We start from the raw sequence: 17609 nt of genomic DNA on the forward strand, positions 1-17609 counted from the left end.
TCTGTGGAAAAAACATTTCCCTGCATCCTTTAGTGATTTCTACTGCCCACAGCGGCCGATTTAGCACATGTGGTCTGTTCATTGAAATGGATCCGAACAACCACGCTATGCGTTCTCTCCTACAGGATAATTAGCCGTGTGGAGATGAACACCAGTTCACTGATATGACAGTTCTCTGTGGAAAATCCCTTGCAGGTACAGATTCAAACTGTTAGGGACACCTGTTTGGGTTTCCCGTGTTTAAGGCAAGTTGTTATTGTTAAATCCCATACAGCAGACACAGCATAATGATGAAAGCTCATCCAAAGAAAGGTATGTAGATTTATTCTATTGTTTCTAACAAAAAATCTTACAGTAATAGTTGGTAAAGCAATTCCTTGATTACATATGGCAGATTTTGTGTGTACAATCATACCGTATATCTCGAGTTAACATCATTTAACATCATAACATTGGCTACATTTTCACTTTTTTCACATCACATATGGACCTTTCTGACTCCAGTCCATCATTACAGCGAGAGAATAGAGTGCTGGACAGAGCAAAGCGTGCTTTTGAGAAGAGCAATCTGCCTTAGTGAAAAGTGAATTAGCTCATCTTAGCGCATAACTCAGAGACACTGGCTGCATCGAGGCCAGACATATCGAGGCATGGTCCAGTTAGTTCTACTTAATAGCATATACAGGCATGACTGCTTTCAGACAGAATGTGTTCGTAGTGTTTGTGGACACACACAAACACAGCATGTTAAGAGCCAAGTAAGATGAAATATGTGTCCACTTGCCTTCGTATAATAAAGTTTGCTTTCTGTCAAACTCTTATTCTCCCTCTCGGCCTGTATTTTTCTCTAGTTTCTCAAGTCCTAGACATATTTGATCTCAGATGAACAGTTTTTACAAATATGTATGATGTGTGCATTAATACAATGGTCCTATGGAAAACAATCCACAGTCTTCGCTCACTGTGTGTCATGTCACACTGCTAATACTGAGAAGCCACAGTTTACCCACCTACCAATTCACCATTACACCACCGCGCACAAGTATGAAAGAAAAGAGAAAACAAAGCATTTTTCAGAGAAAGTGTAAAAACATCTATTCATAAAGTAGACACCAGGGCACGTGGGATTCAAACGCTGCTATACTATTTGTGTTGTATTTTCTTTTCTTTTTGCAGTTTTTTCACTACATTACAGGGACTTACCAGCTCATCCACATGTGCAAGAAAATATTGCAGTTAACCATTCATTGTTAATATTGATCTTATGGGACTGGGATACAGCACAATACAAAACTCAAGAGGAAGTCCTGGCTGATCTGATCCTTACATCCTTAAACAAAGGTGAACTTGAATGCATTTAATCCAGCAAGATGATGTTTTATATAGTAATACAATATTAAGTATGGTGTATTTTACAAGTGTGTTTATTTACACCTAGTATTATTGTAATTATGGAAAAATCTAGGGAATTTACAACATTTAGGTTACATGATATCATCGGAGTGCTGGCACAATTGGGATATCTTATGTTGTTATGAAAAATGCATTTAAAATTAACATAAATCATCTTGATTTGAATACACTTGACTTGAATAGGATATCGTTAATGATGTGATTTCATCAAATTTCAGTATTTATGGCCCCGAGCAGACACCCCTGCTGCACATTTGTACCACCAACATCTCCTTATGCTCTCGATTGCAGAAATATATCAAATACACTCCTGTTCGACAAATTAGTGTTTGCTTAGTCATTTGTCATTTAATTACGGCTGCTGACTGAAATATGGTAGCTGCCTTCGTTCACTGAGCCACATGGAATTGTACTGGAAACCCACCGCAGCTGTTTTGAATAAGGATTTTTGTGCTGCATTATGCATGCAGAGAGTGTTCTTCCATTCAAAATGGTACTTGTAAGAGCACAATAGTGAATTTGTAAAAGACTCCGAAACATATGCAAATAAGGGATGGTGGTATAGAAGTACATTAGATATATATTGTGATTGATGTTGTGTGATTTGAATACATTTACTGTGCCAGAGCCACTCTGGGCATTTCCATATTCCAGCCTTTTTTGGCATAGGGACAGCTGCCTACTGGAGAATGGAAATCATCGAATGAAATATTTATCCACATCTAACAGCAAAACAGCTGGTGTGCACAGAGAAAGTGACAATAGATTAATAACACAAATGTAGGACAGAAAGGAACCTATAGAAGTGATGTCTGGTAAGGGTATCATTTCCGGAACTGCAATTGATAAAACACAACCTGAACTTGAAAACTTCCCGGTCTCTAAACTACTTAGCTTCTTCTTGCCTCTACCTGCTGAACTTTCTACCTCTGCTAGTCCCAGGTGAGTTCTGCTTACTATAAACCAGTTAATGCCTTTGTCATAGTAGTGATGTGATCTCCTTTCTCAGCAAAACCTCTGTTCTTCCCACAGGAGTTGGAATCTACAGCAGAGTTATATAGGAATGAGATAGTTCTTAGAAACACTTCTTTTCCTCACGTTTGCTGTCTTCTCTCTCGTACTCTCTCCCTCACATAGCGCATCTCTCTCGCATCGTTTTTTTTCTCTCTCTCCCTCTTTCTATTTTTCTCAGAGTTTGTAAACTTCGCGAATGACTGATCTTGAGACTGTCGAGCTCTATGCGAGGGGAAAAGTGTTGTCGAATCAAAGCTGCCAGGCATTCTCTGTTTGCTCTAGGAATCCTGCATGAACGGTTTTCTGTTGATGTGAATATGCAGACATTGTAGTCTGGGACAGTATGTCTGCTGTCATTCAGTATACAATGAGAGTACTCGTCTGTCTGTGTTTGAGGCAACTTGTACTATACTACTGAATACACAAACAAACACAACCTGAATACTCAATAAACTTAAAAAAAAAAAAGCTGATATATCACTCAATTCTGACAAACTATAAACTCTACACTCAGTTGCCAGTTGCTAAAAATAATGCTGCATAATACAAAAAGTCCTGCAATAAATCCTGCCTAGAGAGGAGAGGATAAGAATGATTGTGAAACTGATTGATTGCTGGTTAGAAACAGCAGCTGTAGTAATGTGAGCAAACATATCCGACTGCAGTGGAGACAACGCAGCTTAAAACAAGGAAAAGCTTGTTTTAGTGGTTAATTGCTTGTTCCTGTCTTCACCAATAGCCACAAACTCTTGGTTTACTAAAAGAAAGATCTGAAAGACCAAGAAGAAATTAGGTTTCTCTAACTAATTCCTGATGTGATAGAATGAAAAGCTTGATATGCAGTAAGGTCTTTGTGCTCAGTTCCTGCTCCTCCAGCCAAATGAGGTGATTTAGCCAGCCATTAACGGAGGTAAGGATGAGGAGTCTACCCACTGAGGAATTCTGGCCATGACTGACTGGGAGGACTCCCTTGGGCAGTTCCAAGGCAAACTGGAGGGATCTCTTAGCTGGGACTGATGCACAATGGTTTCCCTAGGAGGAGCTGATGGAAAGGAAGAAGACATTTAGGCTGTTCTGTCTGTCAAACTCTCACAGCAACCCCACTCACTGTAAATGGATTGTCCCGTTATTTTTATTCTTGAGTTAACCAGTTTGCATTTTTCAACGTCTCTCCTTTCCCTTAGCCTTATGTGACTCTTCTGCCACTGCGTCACCCGGCACGGCACTTCCTTTCACCCTAACTCTCCACGACATTATGCGTAAAATCAGTGCTTGTCTTCTCAGCATCCCGCATTTCAAGAGAAATGCTGTCTCTCCTCCTAATTACCATCTTTCCTTTCACGCCCATTCTTGACATACTAAAAACCATGTGCTTTCCCTGCGTAATGTCGTGTGAAAGACTGATTGTACCGCGGTGGCTGTGAAGTCTCCCATGTGATAGGCAGGTGCAGCGTTGCATCATGGCTTCTGATCCTCCAGGTGGCTCTGTGATGATACTTTTGCTCATCCCTATTACATCTCTACACATCTTACCGGTCTTCTATTTCACCTTTTTCCCCAACCTTTTCTTCCTTCCACACTACAATACTTATTCCTTGTGAGAACAGTTTAAAAACAAACCTCCTTTTGTATCATCCAAATCCCCTGCTCCCCTTTGCCCTTTCTGTATTTCACTGGCTGAATAAGGAGGCCAAAATGATCTGCTTTAATATCAGTGGGTGCAGGGATGAGTGTTATGCTATGGGGCACTGCCGCAGAGGTGATGATAAGGACAGCACTGCTGATATCAGTTTACTGGGCTAATGAGGTATGAAGGAGCTCCACACAACTCAGGATGTCCCTCATTCTCTCCATCTGTAGATCTCCTTTGAAACTTTATTTCATTTTATATCTAAACTTACTCTGTATTCTGCATCATCACCTGCCTGCATCATTTAAACGCGGAGACCGCGGGGCTTGCTCTCACTTTGTTACCACATTTCTTACTGCTTTGCTAAATTACTCAAAGTTGTTGTTAAAGTGGAAAGAAAGTTACACAAGAGAACTGTGACTTTGTGTTTTGCAAGAGGTCAGGTGTTTACTTCAAGATAACTTGTTATCTCCATTTGCCTGCAGAGTGGTCGTGTGATGATAATACTTTGAAACGTTTTTGCGTTCCTTTCATTGCCTGATTTCTCTCTTTATCTGCTCCCTAATCATTCGCTACAAATAGACATTACCAAGATGGATTTTCTGGGTGAGACAGTTAGGTTAGAGGAGGAAAAGCAAAGAGGTAAGAAAGCAAGAGAGGAGAGGAAACCGCTTTTCCATCTTTTCATTAATCACAAATCAGTTTATTTCTCTCTGGAGACCAGACCACTCAGTGGGAAGAAGAATAGGCTCTTTCTCCCTTCTTTTTATCTCCCTTCTGTTCAATACATTTCCCTCCATTCTTCTTTCCGGGATTTCTCCAGTCTCGAAATGCCAAACTAACAAACCGAGACACATAATCCCGTTCCTCTCTCTCTCCCTCTCAAACAGACTGCATGTTCAGTATTTTAATAAAAACCATAGCTTAGATGGTCACGTTTGAGAGAGCAGACACACATACTCAAGCACATGCAGACACATACACAACAATCGACGGCTAGTATGCGTGCTGTCGCTTAGATTTCCAGAGTCGGTTTAGTGTAACCTACCGTTCCACACCTCAGCAGTCACTGTGACTATTAGAGGGATCTCATAGGGCTGAATAAGCAGTGGGATTGTTCAAGTTGAATAACAATATGGTGATCTTCTCAGAAATAGGGGCAGGCAGTGAAAATCACAGGAACTGAGTGGGAGAAGACTGTCATTTTGACAAGAAAGAGGAAAAACGCAGCGGCATACACTACTGAAGGAAGATATGATTTATGAATGAAAAACTGGAGAGCAGTAGTGAAAACGTGGGTTACTCTATCTCCCTTCACTTATCTTTTCTAAGTAATTATTACCATCGTGGGGCAGCTAGCTGGGGCATGGTTCATGCTCTATTTCCTGTTATCCCCGGCTGTGTACATAGCAAAACGTGTCCTCTCATGAGTTCATATATATAACCTTGATGTGAAACACAAACGGCATTTTGTTATGCTCAACAGTACAGTATACATGTGCATGAAAGAACGCGATGAGTGAGTGGTATTCCACTGGTAGCAGGGTTGAAACTTTAATTTCATCTTAGATATCTACACTGATGCACACTGATTTCAGCATCGACTGTGGCCTGCAAGCCACCAGAGTCAGGAGTGAAGACACTTATGCATGCACGCTAACCTCATTTTGTCATTTTTTAAAAATGCCACAGGAATACTGTGGCAATAAATGACAAAACTATGCACCTGACTGTGCACATACACACTCAGCAGTTACTTATTTTTAGTTTTTTTTTCAGTTCATGTGTACAAAATGTGCAGAATAGTAAGCATTCTGTGTGAGTGAGGGTTTAGACGTGCGTGTTGATATTTTGCCGTGCCACCTTGAGTCCTGGTAGAAGTGAGGGAGCAAGGGCAGAGAAGAGAGAGGATAATGATCCTGGTGATGATGGAGGAGTGGAATCTGGTAAATGAGGCTGGATATGCACAGTGCTGCAGGCTTTTCCTTTCCATCCAGTATCTCTCTCAAACACACACATACACATGCACATACACACACGCCCACACATCTCACAACTATTGAGGTATACAGTATGTGAAAAATCTCGTCACATACAAATTAATGGCAATACAGTTTCCCTTCCCACTTTTCTTCCTATGTGCCTGTGCATGAATGTGTGTATGCACACATCAACATGTGTATGTGTGTGTGAATACCTGAGTTTATACGGGAAGCTGAGAGCACAAGCATCCCCACTATTAATAAAACATTGTCACCACTTGCACGAGGCATAGTAAGGCAGTGCTTGTTTCACAGGAACAAGAAGCAGTTTTTACCCTCACCTCTACTCAGGTGAGATATTTCAATGTTGTCATAATGCACAACCACAAGTACACCGGCAAAGTTGATGATCTGCAGCAGAACTTTTGTTGATAACTTTTAGAATCAGGTAACGCCTGATGTGATAAATATCATGTTTGGTTCCAAAAGGAGATATCCACTGCTTTCTGATGAATACTACCAAGAGTCTTATGTACAAAATGACTAACAACAACAACAACAAAAAAAAAAAAAGGTGCTCATTAGGCTACATACCAAAAATTCTTATATTCATGAAGTGTTACTTTACTGTCTGAATGTGGAGACACCTTAAGTGTAGTTCGTGCTTAACATATTTCATCAGTACATTCTGTCCTGTTTCCGTCAGTTGAAAAACCCACTTACAGTTCAGAAATCTTACATGGATACTGTGTTCAGAATAAAGCATGACACTTTGCAGCATGTGGCTAATCTGGTCTTGATTACCTCTGCAAAGCCACAACCAACAGATTCCAGAGCAAAGACGATTTGTAACTGTATCCAGTCTGCTGCTTTTCATATCACCACCGTCCCCAATCAGACATTAATGATCAATTCTGGACATGCTGTTGGGCAAGTATAGATCAGTGAGATAATGTGGTGGTGGTTGTGGGATCGAAGAAGAGAGAAAGGCATTCTTGGTATGAGAAAAAGGAGAGAGAAAGAGAGAGAATAGGGACAGAAAGCTAAAAACAAAAGACAGACAGAAGAAGCATTTAAGCAACCTGCATTTTGCTGTTTCAATGTTATATACAGTACAGTACAACATAAGGTACTTTGGTTTTTCAAATGACTATGTTTAAAATAAAATTCTATTAGATCATAGGGTGATAAGGACAAGGGTCTTCAAGGAGGCTGTTCGACCTACAGTATTAAGTAGATATGTTTCTTCTGAGAAATACTGTATAATGTTCAGGGTTCATACTGCAGTTTCCTTAACATCACAAACGGCCCAAAATGAATAAAGCAGCTTCTTCGGGCCTGGGAAATGTAAAATAAAAAATGTGGAATCCTGTTGCGTTTTTTTTTTTTTTTAGATGTACTTTCATTTTTGGTAGTGTAGATATTTGTTAAACATAAACTGAAGACTGTTAACAAGAAAATATATCAACATCAACCAAGAGTGCACAACAATAACTTACTTTTCTCCCCTTAAGTTTTTACATAGGTTACATGCTGTAAGACCATACAATGCCCATTTTAGGAGCCATATTGTATGTTATAGCGTCAGTGCTGTCATTGGAGTGCAATGCTGGGAGTAAAATCCTACTTATAGTCCCAAAAGGGTTTGAGGCAGCATTGTTTACAGATAGCAGATTTCATTACTATCATCACTGTCTCTAACTACTGTCTAAATTCCTGTCATGTCATGCCAGTAAAGCAAGTTGAAACTGAAATTGAAAAAAAGAAAAAAAAAAAAGGGAAGGAGGAAATTTATATATAGAGAGCAGGCTGGAAAAACCCAGCAGCTTGTTCACAAGTCTGACGTAATCCTGAAACACTTTAATATTTAATTGAAGTGTCGTGAAATTAAAAGGCTTAAGGAGAGGAGGCAACGGACGAAAAACAGAAGAGAGACATAGTGAGAGAGAACAGGGGAGAGAGAAAGATAGAAAATACAAAACAGCAGCTCACCTCTCTTTTTAATTACAAATATGTTGATAATGGGCTATTATCTTTGAAAAAAGAGGCCCTTGACTGGGGGGGTGGGGCGTTTGCCGACTGACAGTGTCCTCTACAAAACAACATTGGGAGTCCCTGCAGATTTCTGAAACTGTGCACATCACGCTTTTAAATCCAGAATGATGCTATAATTCATGTCCAGTAAAGAAGCAGAGGAATACCCGCCAGAGTAGAGCTTGGATTTTTGACCAAGGGTTTTAGGGGAGACCTGGACTTCTCCATGCTACAGGATTGGGCTACTCTGTCCCAGCAAAGCAGAACAGTGACCCCCTGTGGATTTCACTAGCTGACACAAATGCAACATGACGTCACTCTGAAGAAAGAGCTGCTGTCATTTGTAAACAACTGTCCTACAAAAATATAGATTTCCATAACGCTTATTCCAAAACAAAATCTCATAGTTCTCATGCAGAACACGTTTCAACGGGCTTTTCTAGGAACTTCATGTTTTAAAGAGCAAATGCTTCAGGGTCTGACTAATTAAGACTCAGTGTGCAATTAGTTCCACCCCCATCCTCTCCATCACATTCAAACACACGCACATCACGCCCAGCATGTCACATAGCTGTAAAGTGTATAACACACCTCAGAGAGCGTATGACATGACATGTCCCAGGTGTGAAAGGGCCCATGTTCGACTTGACACGCCGCTGGCAGGTGATTAGCAGAGAGTCAGACCTCGCTGACCCCCATCAGACATTATTGCACGGAAGGCTTCATCTCTCTAATACATAATTATAAGAGTCATATGAATGTCCTTCACATGTCTGCAGGGTGGTTGAAGCATTAACAAAAAGAAACCTATTGCCGGAGTGCATAGACAAAAAGAGCTAATATTATTTTAAATCAGTTTGGTTGGTTGCAGTCACGAGAGGAAGTGAATTATGTAGCTTTCAGATCTGGAACCAGACCCTCTCCACATTAGGTGGTGGTGAAGTGGGGAGGGGTCACTAATGATACTGTCAATCGATACCATGGCTGGTGTGTCCCAGCGGTCCTCTTACATCCCGCCAGGCCCCTTGACTCTGCCCAGCCCACCTCAGACACAGTGGAGACCCAGCACACCCACCTACACCTGCGCCGCTACCATACAGTACATCTTATCTAGGTGAGATATTGTGACGAGAGGGATTATGTCAATTAAATCTGCAGCCTACAAGAGGAGGCCCAGCATCACTCCTGGGGAATAAGAAAGAATATAAACCCATGTGTAGGCTGCCTTTTCAATAAATTTGCATCTAATGAATTAAGAAAAACGATTAAACACATGAATTGCATCAACGAGGCTTCTATAAGCCTAAACTAATTCAAGGGAATCCTTAATCACCTGACCTAGGGTTTTTGTATTGTCCACGGTATTACAGTAACAGGATTGTAAAAGCATTGGCTCCAGTTACACCCATCCTCCAGTGACGAAGAGACTGGTAGGGGATAGCGTTAATTTCCAAAGCCTTATGTTACATTTCCATAATTACCGTAAATCGTCACTGGGATGTTCTGGTCCAGAGTAAAGTAGAACTGGGAAAGGCCACTGGGAAATGGCACTGCTTGGAAGGGTGACAGCATGCAATAGATGACTTGATAGCTGGTGTTGTAATGATTAGGAATAATCTCACGGTCCTTGATACAGTGTTGAGGACACAGCAAAGGTGACGTCCTTGTGTCTAGGAAACTGAGGATTCACTCTAAATCTGTGCCCTACTTTATCTGTAGCATCAAAGGACCAGTTACTGTTCCCTTGCTAAGTGTTTGCTTCATTGTATATTTATTCATATACAAGATGTCATGTCATGTAAGTGAGACTTTCACTTCTTATACACTTTTAAAACTGCCTAAATAATTGTGATCTGCGCACTGCTACTAATTTACTAGGATGTTTACTACGCTTAAGAATATTAAATTTGCTTTGTGGTTTCTTTTTAGACCAATTACAGTTTTCTTGGGGAGTGTTTCCTTTTCTAAAACAAGGGTCCAATTATAGAGGGTTGTATGCTGTACAGATTGCAATGCTCTTTGAGGCAAATTTGTGAATTGGGATTTTTGGCTACATAAACGAAAATGTGAGTGAGGATTAAAATTATGGGAGTTCAGTCACAGGGCAACTATTTTTACCCTGCAGTGGATTAAATGGGTGAAAAACAATGTGAGAGGTTAAATGTGTGCAGCCTGTTGGTTCAGTAATCTGTTAAAGCTGTAACATTTTGTGTAATGATGAATTTGAGTCAGCTACAGAAAAGTCCAAGCGTACCCAGGAGTTAACCTGGAGACCGAAATACGTAGTACAACATTGCTGGATGTCTTTTATCTCTGTGGAATCAACTAATGCTCTATGTGCGTACACGTACTGTACATAAAGAGGAGACATACAGTAACTCCACAAAAATTCCTCAAACTTTGCCTAACCTCTTTTTGTCTCTCCTGCCAGGCTTCCATGGCTGTTGCTGCAGCTGCATGACCTGATCACGCCAAGAGAACAGAAGGCTGGCGGGTAAGTGATAAAGAGACAGAGACAGAGAGGCACAGGGAGAAAGATGCAGAGAGGCTATGAGAGAAGCACAAAGAAGGAGAAGAGAAAAAAGAGAAATACATTAAATTATAAAAGGGAAAGGCCAAAATAAACTATGACATGACAGAAAAGGGGAGAAGCCTGATGTTACAATAGAACTGATGCAGAGGGCAGAGATGGAGAAGCCTAACAGCTGGCAGATGGGGAAGGCGGCGCTGCTCTGCTCGGCCCAGTCTCACTGCACCTTAGCGGGCCAGATGGACTACCCTGCCCCTGTGTGCCCTTCACCAGCCAATACACATGCGCCCACACACACACACACACACACACACACACATTGCTATTTACATATACTGTAGATATTATATGTATATGCATGGGGGAACACATGCATGTTTTCTACAAGCCTGCAAAGTAAATACATATTTTTTACCTTGATCGTGCAGAATTACCCTTGTTGAACTGACATGGCACTATACAAGCTTTGACCCAGTTTTATGCACTAAGGTTGGATATTTGTAGAATTACGTGGCCCAGATAGACTCTAAGGGAAATAAATGCCTAAGCAAAACTCAAAAACAAGCAATAATAACCACTTTGTGTCCTTTTCCCATATTTAAATATACACAGTAGGCAACACATGACCACAGTTGTATTACTGTTTGAGATCTTGAAGTTTTTGCTTTCCCAAAAATGTCAACATGTGTGTTTGCCTCGATCACTCCCCAAGAAGAGCAAATTTTAAAAAAGGCCCACTTTGATACAGGATCTCCCTCTAGTGTCAAAACTCAGCAACTACATCCTAGCGCCGAGGCAAATAAGCACCAAGGCAATGGACAGTTCCCAAACCAAGAGGCAGGCTGCCAGTGAGTAACAGGCAAGATAGGAAACTTGACTTGATCCTGAAGTCCAGAATTAAAAACCTCAAAATTTTACCGAATAAAAACAAACATCTTGTGCACGTTTTGATCTTCTCTGGATGTTTGTTTTTGTCCTAATTTCTCATGTTATTTAGAAAGAAAAACATTGAGCCAGTCCCCAAACAGTATTGACTGATGTGTGGTTATAAAAAGACATTTGTCGTCCAGACAGTCTAAAATTGAAGTTGTGGTGGTCTAGGGTCCATGCGCCTGTTGTCCATGTGCGTGTGCTCACTCTCCTTTGTGTTTGTGTATGTATGCGTACTCGCAGGTGGATTTGGGGGGTTGGGGGTGGGGGGGAGTGATGTTGACATGCTGCAGTATTATGAAACAATAAATTTTGACAGCTGATTCATATGTGGGCATAAAAGCCAGAGTTTTCTTAGGTTCCTCTTTAATGAAACCTATAATTTCTGCCTCCCTCTGTGGTGTTGCTATGGAGCAGAGGGATTGATCATAAAGAGAGGTATCCAGAGCTGCTCTATTTTGCAGGATTGCCATGGCAATGAGTGAGCTAAATTACAGAGTGAAAGATCTTTTACAAAATAAGCAGTCGCATGTCAACTATATCTTAGTCATACACAGCTGAGAACATTACACCCAACCCTTTCTGAAAACACATGATGAAAAAATAGCTTGCTTTGGAATAGAAACACACGAAGACCTGGTTTGACATACACTATGCACACACAAGCATGGTCATGCGCGTGCACACACACACACACACACACACAAACACACGCGCCGCAAGGTTTTGTCAAAGACTGATGTTACAGGCACAGAGGTTACAAATTCAATCACTTTAGAGATGACTGCGACATCACTTTGTCTCAGGAAAATATGACTCCATCCTTGTGTGTGTGTGGGTGCGTGTGGGTGTGTGTGTGTGTGTGTGTGTGTGTGTGTGTGTGTGTGTGTGTGTGTGTGTGTGTGTGTGTGTGTGTGAGTGTGTGCATGCATCCATGAATGTATAGACCCGGGCGCAGATTGAGAATGTAACGCTTGGTCGACAGAAATGAAACTGTTAGAAATTCAAACAGGGCGGAGCTGTCACATCCAGCAAAAAGCATTATTGTAAAGAAAGGACAATCAAATAAAGAGAGAAAACGGGGCAGAAGGTGTAAGTGTGTGAAGATAGTAAAAACAGCTTTTATGTGGCCTGTTTCTATCAATCAGGTTAAAAAAAAAGCCATGAAATGATATGAGAGGAGAAGCTGAGCCTCCGTTTTCCACAGAGGAGAGCAGATCCACAGTATCAGCACATTCAGGCGGTGAACCAACATCTGTTTTTCATCTTCCTTTCCTCTCTACCACTCTCCTCTATCTCCCTTGACCTTAGGGTCTCAATGCACACACTAACACACCCACACGCTCTCTTTCTCTCCGTGATGATCATCTGCCCTTGTCAGCAGGTTGGAGTCACTGAGCTAAGCATTTCCTGGCCATCCCAAAGGATTTCAAACACAACCGATGTTTATTCAGTGTTTGTGTGTGTGTATGTGTGTATGTGTATGTGTATATGTGTCTGTGTGTGTGTCTGTGTTTGTGTAAAGTTACAGAAATCTTGATGACTTTATCCACAACCTTCTTGGCCGGAATACTGACTGTCTGCTGCTCACATCATGCGCTACCGTGAACCTAACTGAGAGCATACGTTTATTCCAGTTTCTCACCGCTCTGAGTTTTCTTCACTAGGAACCCATCTGACCCCCTTTTATCTGCCGGGATCCAAATCAAACATTCTTCTCCAGTGTAAAAGCTTTTCTCTGAGGTGATTGAGTGGACAAGTACCACCTAAGTGTGCTCATACACAGAACTCTCCCAGCTGTCTTTGAGATTTAACCTGCCTGTTGACTTCAGGCTAAGAGATTAGCAGAGAAGTGCACACACACACACACACACACACACACACTTGCTGTTCAGCCAGAAGGCTGCAGTCGATGTCAGTATAGAATTATAATGACCAGAACAGACGCAGTAGAGAAAATCCTGGGGATTTACTGTGGTCTGGTTAGATGAAGGCAAGGTGTTCTAAATGAGAGTGGCTGTTCCATTGATTTCAATTCTCAGTGTGCTGATGCTGTGATAGAGAGAGTGTGAGTGTGTCAGACCAAATCCTTGTATATTTACTCTCTGCTCCCAAAGAAGGGGGCTGGTTGTGAGTCTGCATACAGAAGAAATTAGCTGAGAGATACTGCCCCCTTCTGGACAGGAATGAGACTATGTGCACTGTCCCATTTTTGCCACATAAGGCAGCAAAAAACTCTAAACATCCTAACTGTGACATCTTAATATATGCCACGCACTTATAGCACAATTCTGTGCAATACGAAGCCTTATTGAAACAGCTGAAGCACAAATTTTAAAATCACTGCAACAGTCAACGTGTGTCCCTTAATGCTCCTTTTCTAATAAAGTGTCTGAGCCAAGACACACATACTCACAAACAGAGCCCCCTGAGACACTATCAGTCACAGCGTTGTCCCAATACTTTGACTTTGTGATGAAAAATATGTTTGACATAGGCATGACTTACTGGGGTGCTGCCATCTGACAGGGTTGTCATGCTGATTGACATGCTCAGCTTGTCAGAGGAGGAGAGGGAGGGTGGGGAGGGGCTCCTCTTCTCCACTTCCTGTCTCTGGAGGAAGTCACGCCAGGCCCGCTGAATACTACATGCGTTGAAGAACAGACAACACAGTATGAACACAGTAGCAGATTTTGTGGATATAACACATGTATGAATTGTAATAATGTTAACGTTACGGTGGCTCGGTCTACTTGAGAATCAGTCAGGAGGTGAATTTTCAGAGCATTCCTACAATCAGTTTGTGACCCCTTGAAATGAAGCAACGTGTAGTCGTGACCCCTCATGACAAAGTTACAGTATATACGGTATATCCATAAGTTGTAAACATCTCCAGCAAGAGTGATTTTCCATTATAATCCTTAGACCATTTCGTATCAGTCACGTTTTGGAAGAGGAAAGCCAAGATAATAGAAGACTCACAAAATATGAATGTAATTTTGTTCAAGGGATTTTGTTAATTATCTTATGACCTGTCAAATTTAGACTGCAACTGTATATAGCTGTCTTGAATCTCAAGTTGGGAACTACTAAACTTGGCGGAAGGGTAAGAAATATACAAATAAAGTACCCAGAAAGGCAGTTTTCTATTTTATCAGACGTATTGTATGTAATCAAAATTAAAGTCTACAATTTCTCCTTTTTAGCTGGAGATTGAATATATACTCACATCAACACCTTGTTCTCAATGGGCGGCATGTTGATATTGATGTTGTTATCTAGGTCCATGGTCAGACGATTACTGAACCAGAAGAGAAAGGGAAGGAGTGTAGGGGACATTCAGAGGACACGCATACACATACACACATACACACACACACGCACGCACACACACACACACACACACACACACACACACACACACAAAGAGAAAGAGAAAGAGAAAGAGAGAGCGATAGAGAGAGACACACACACATACACACACACACACACACAAAGGTCCAATCTCAGTCAGGGTTATCAGTAACTAAACAGCAATGGCCTCATCACATCTGCAGGGAAATGGGTTTTTAAAGCAGCACAGGAGCAGCCTGCCGTATTTTGTCTCTGTGTTGTATGTTTATTGTGTGTGCATGTGGGTAAGCCCACCTCTGCAGCTGGTAACCGCCATCACTAACACGCTTGAATCCCCCCTGGAAGCTCTTCAGCTGCTGCTGAGTGAGAGAGACAGAAAGAGGGACAAACAGAGAGACAAAGTGGCAGAAATAAGAAGGCGGTTGAAATCTCGAATATTTGGCTTCAGTGCAGACACAGGGAGAACCTTTTGCAAGAAAAGGAGATCCCTACAGTGTATGTGTGTTTGCAATATGAGTTTGGCAGATGTGTGATCACTGTGCTGAGCTCAGGGACCCCTGTAGCAAGTGGTTGGGCAGCAGTTTGGCTCGGTTAGATGTTGTCTTGTGATGTTAGTGAAGTAAGCTTTGGAAAAACTCGGGCAAATCGCTGCTTCAGCATTTCGCAGGCAGTTGGCCCAGAAGCACAAAGAAAGTCAAAGACCAAAGTCAAACAGAGAGAGACAGGAAAGGCAGAGAAGATTCAGCAGGACATAATTCATGAACTATGGAACAGGTGTTGTACAGATGTACAGATGTACAGATGTAGCGGACACATTGAAGATTAGAGCGGTGACACTTGACACTTTCATTAAAATGACGTTTAGCTCCGTTCCCCGCTCCTCGCCTGCTGCCCCCCCCCTGCTCCATGCTTGTGCTTTAATAGTGCTGTGTAATGAGGACAGACCTGCCTCTACATAATTGAGCAGACTAATTCGATTACAAGGGAGCAACAAAGTTTAAGTGGAGCAGTTCTTCCTGATGAGCCAAGAGGGTCACATCAGGGCAATGAGCAGCTACCAGCTACACACAGTGGATTCTTGTGTACGTGTGTGTGTTTATAGTGAAAACTGCAAAGTTCCACACTTTTATTTGACCTTTTGTTTGATTGTGTCATTAGCGCATAATGAATAATGCATGAAGGAATATGTTGCAGCTATTTGATGGCAAATTGGCCCATGTTGAAATTCACAGCAAGAAATATAGCACATGGTTAATATTCATTATAAAGCCATATATATTTTATATAGTAATATATATGGTTTCCCTTTAATAAATATGAAATGGTCTCAAAAAAAAGGTATCTTGAAGTGTAACTAAGCACACACATATATACATTATGTATCTAATTGAAGCAGTGTCTGACTGAATTTTTGGCTAAACACAGTCACTGTTGAAACACACCAGCATCATATCTTTATTGACAAAAAGGTCTATCTTTTGGCTGTTTGCCCATTTTCACTGTGGCAGGCGGTGTTGTTTTTCTCATTAATCTGCCTCCCAGAACGAACAAGCAGCTCATCAGACAGAATCAAGGATTTTGACTAGTGATCAATGATTGCATCGAGGAGTTGTTTTTCATCTCTTTCTGTCTGTTTGTCTTTCCCTTTTCAGCAGAGAGAAATTCCCTCTCAATTTCTCTCTGATGAAAGGAGGATCTGTGAAAGCATAAATGTAGCTGGACCGTGGATTCTGTACAACCAAAACCCCCCTGCTTTGAGAGTCAATGTCACCTCAGCTTTTCCAAATCTGCCCTAATGCTATCCTGGACAGACAGCTGTCTCTCTTTTATACGGTTCTCTCACTCTCACTCTCACACATACACATCCAGTCAGACACTTTTAAACCGAGACTGAACTTTAAAAAGTGCTATTTTGACACAGACAGGAGTAAGGCAGAGAGGATGAAAAGACAGAGCAAAAGTAAGAGAAACAGAGAAAGAAGAACAAACTTAAAAGATACTAAAATAACTTAAAAGTCAGAGAGAAGAAAGCAGAAGAAAGACTTAGGTAGTGGGAGAGACAACAGACAGAGAGAGGCCCAAGTGACAATGATGGAGAGATAAGCCAAGTATAAACGAGGTGAGCAGATGTGTGTGTCTCTGTGTGTGTGTGTGTGTGTGTGTGTGTGTGTGTGTGTGTTTGATTGTGAGCATCTGGGTAATGGAGTCGCTGGGAGACTGAGTGAGCCTATCACTTCAATTTCCCCTTAGAATTACTGATGACCCTTTCACAGGTCCGACCAGACTGACTATTAGCCTTCTTCAGAAACACAAACACACTTTCACGCAAGCACAACCACAAACACACGTGAAAAGTATACACATTTGCACATTGACAAACAAACTGATGTACATAGAAGTGCTTTAAATCCCACAGCACCTGCACACATTCATGCACGCTCAAACACGACCTTACTCACAGAAGCACCTCTGTTTACCGTACCTCCTGGCCTCTCTACTTGTTCTTACTCGTTTCCTTAAAATAATTAAGTAATAAATTATCAGTGGTACAAACCGACAAGTTAGATCAAACAAAGGTTATGTTAAATTTGATTGTCATGAATTGATGGCAGCATATAAAAACACAGAGGAATGTCATTATACAGTAATGTCAGTCCTATGTGATTTGTATGTAATACATATCGGTACGTTTTAGGTACCGATATGTATTATTACAAATAAA

At 41.3% G+C, this 17609-nt stretch overlaps 1 protein-coding gene across 2 annotated transcripts in view; it reads right to left on the reverse strand.

Moving 5' to 3' along the window:
• schip1 (schwannomin interacting protein 1) overlaps positions 1-17609 on the reverse strand; it is a 198348-nt gene that overhangs the window by 124358 nt on the left and 56381 nt on the right. Inside the window, exons 6-8 of one of the 2 annotated variants that reach the window (XM_040130291.1) lie at positions 15214-15246; positions 14763-14836; positions 14042-14177 (exon numbers count right to left, since the gene is read on the reverse strand). In XM_040130291.1, coding sequence (XP_039986225.1) covers positions 14042-14177; positions 14763-14836; positions 15214-15246 — 243 coding nt within the window. Of the gene's footprint in view, positions 1-14041; positions 14178-14762; positions 14837-15181; positions 15247-17609 lie in introns of both variants that reach the window. The other variant, XM_040130290.1, reaches the window with a different exon arrangement.

The sequence above is a fragment of the Xiphias gladius genome, chromosome 7, assembly GCF_016859285.1.
Source record: "Xiphias gladius isolate SHS-SW01 ecotype Sanya breed wild chromosome 7, ASM1685928v1, whole genome shotgun sequence".
NCBI lineage: Eukaryota > Metazoa > Chordata > Actinopteri > Istiophoriformes > Xiphiidae > Xiphias > Xiphias gladius.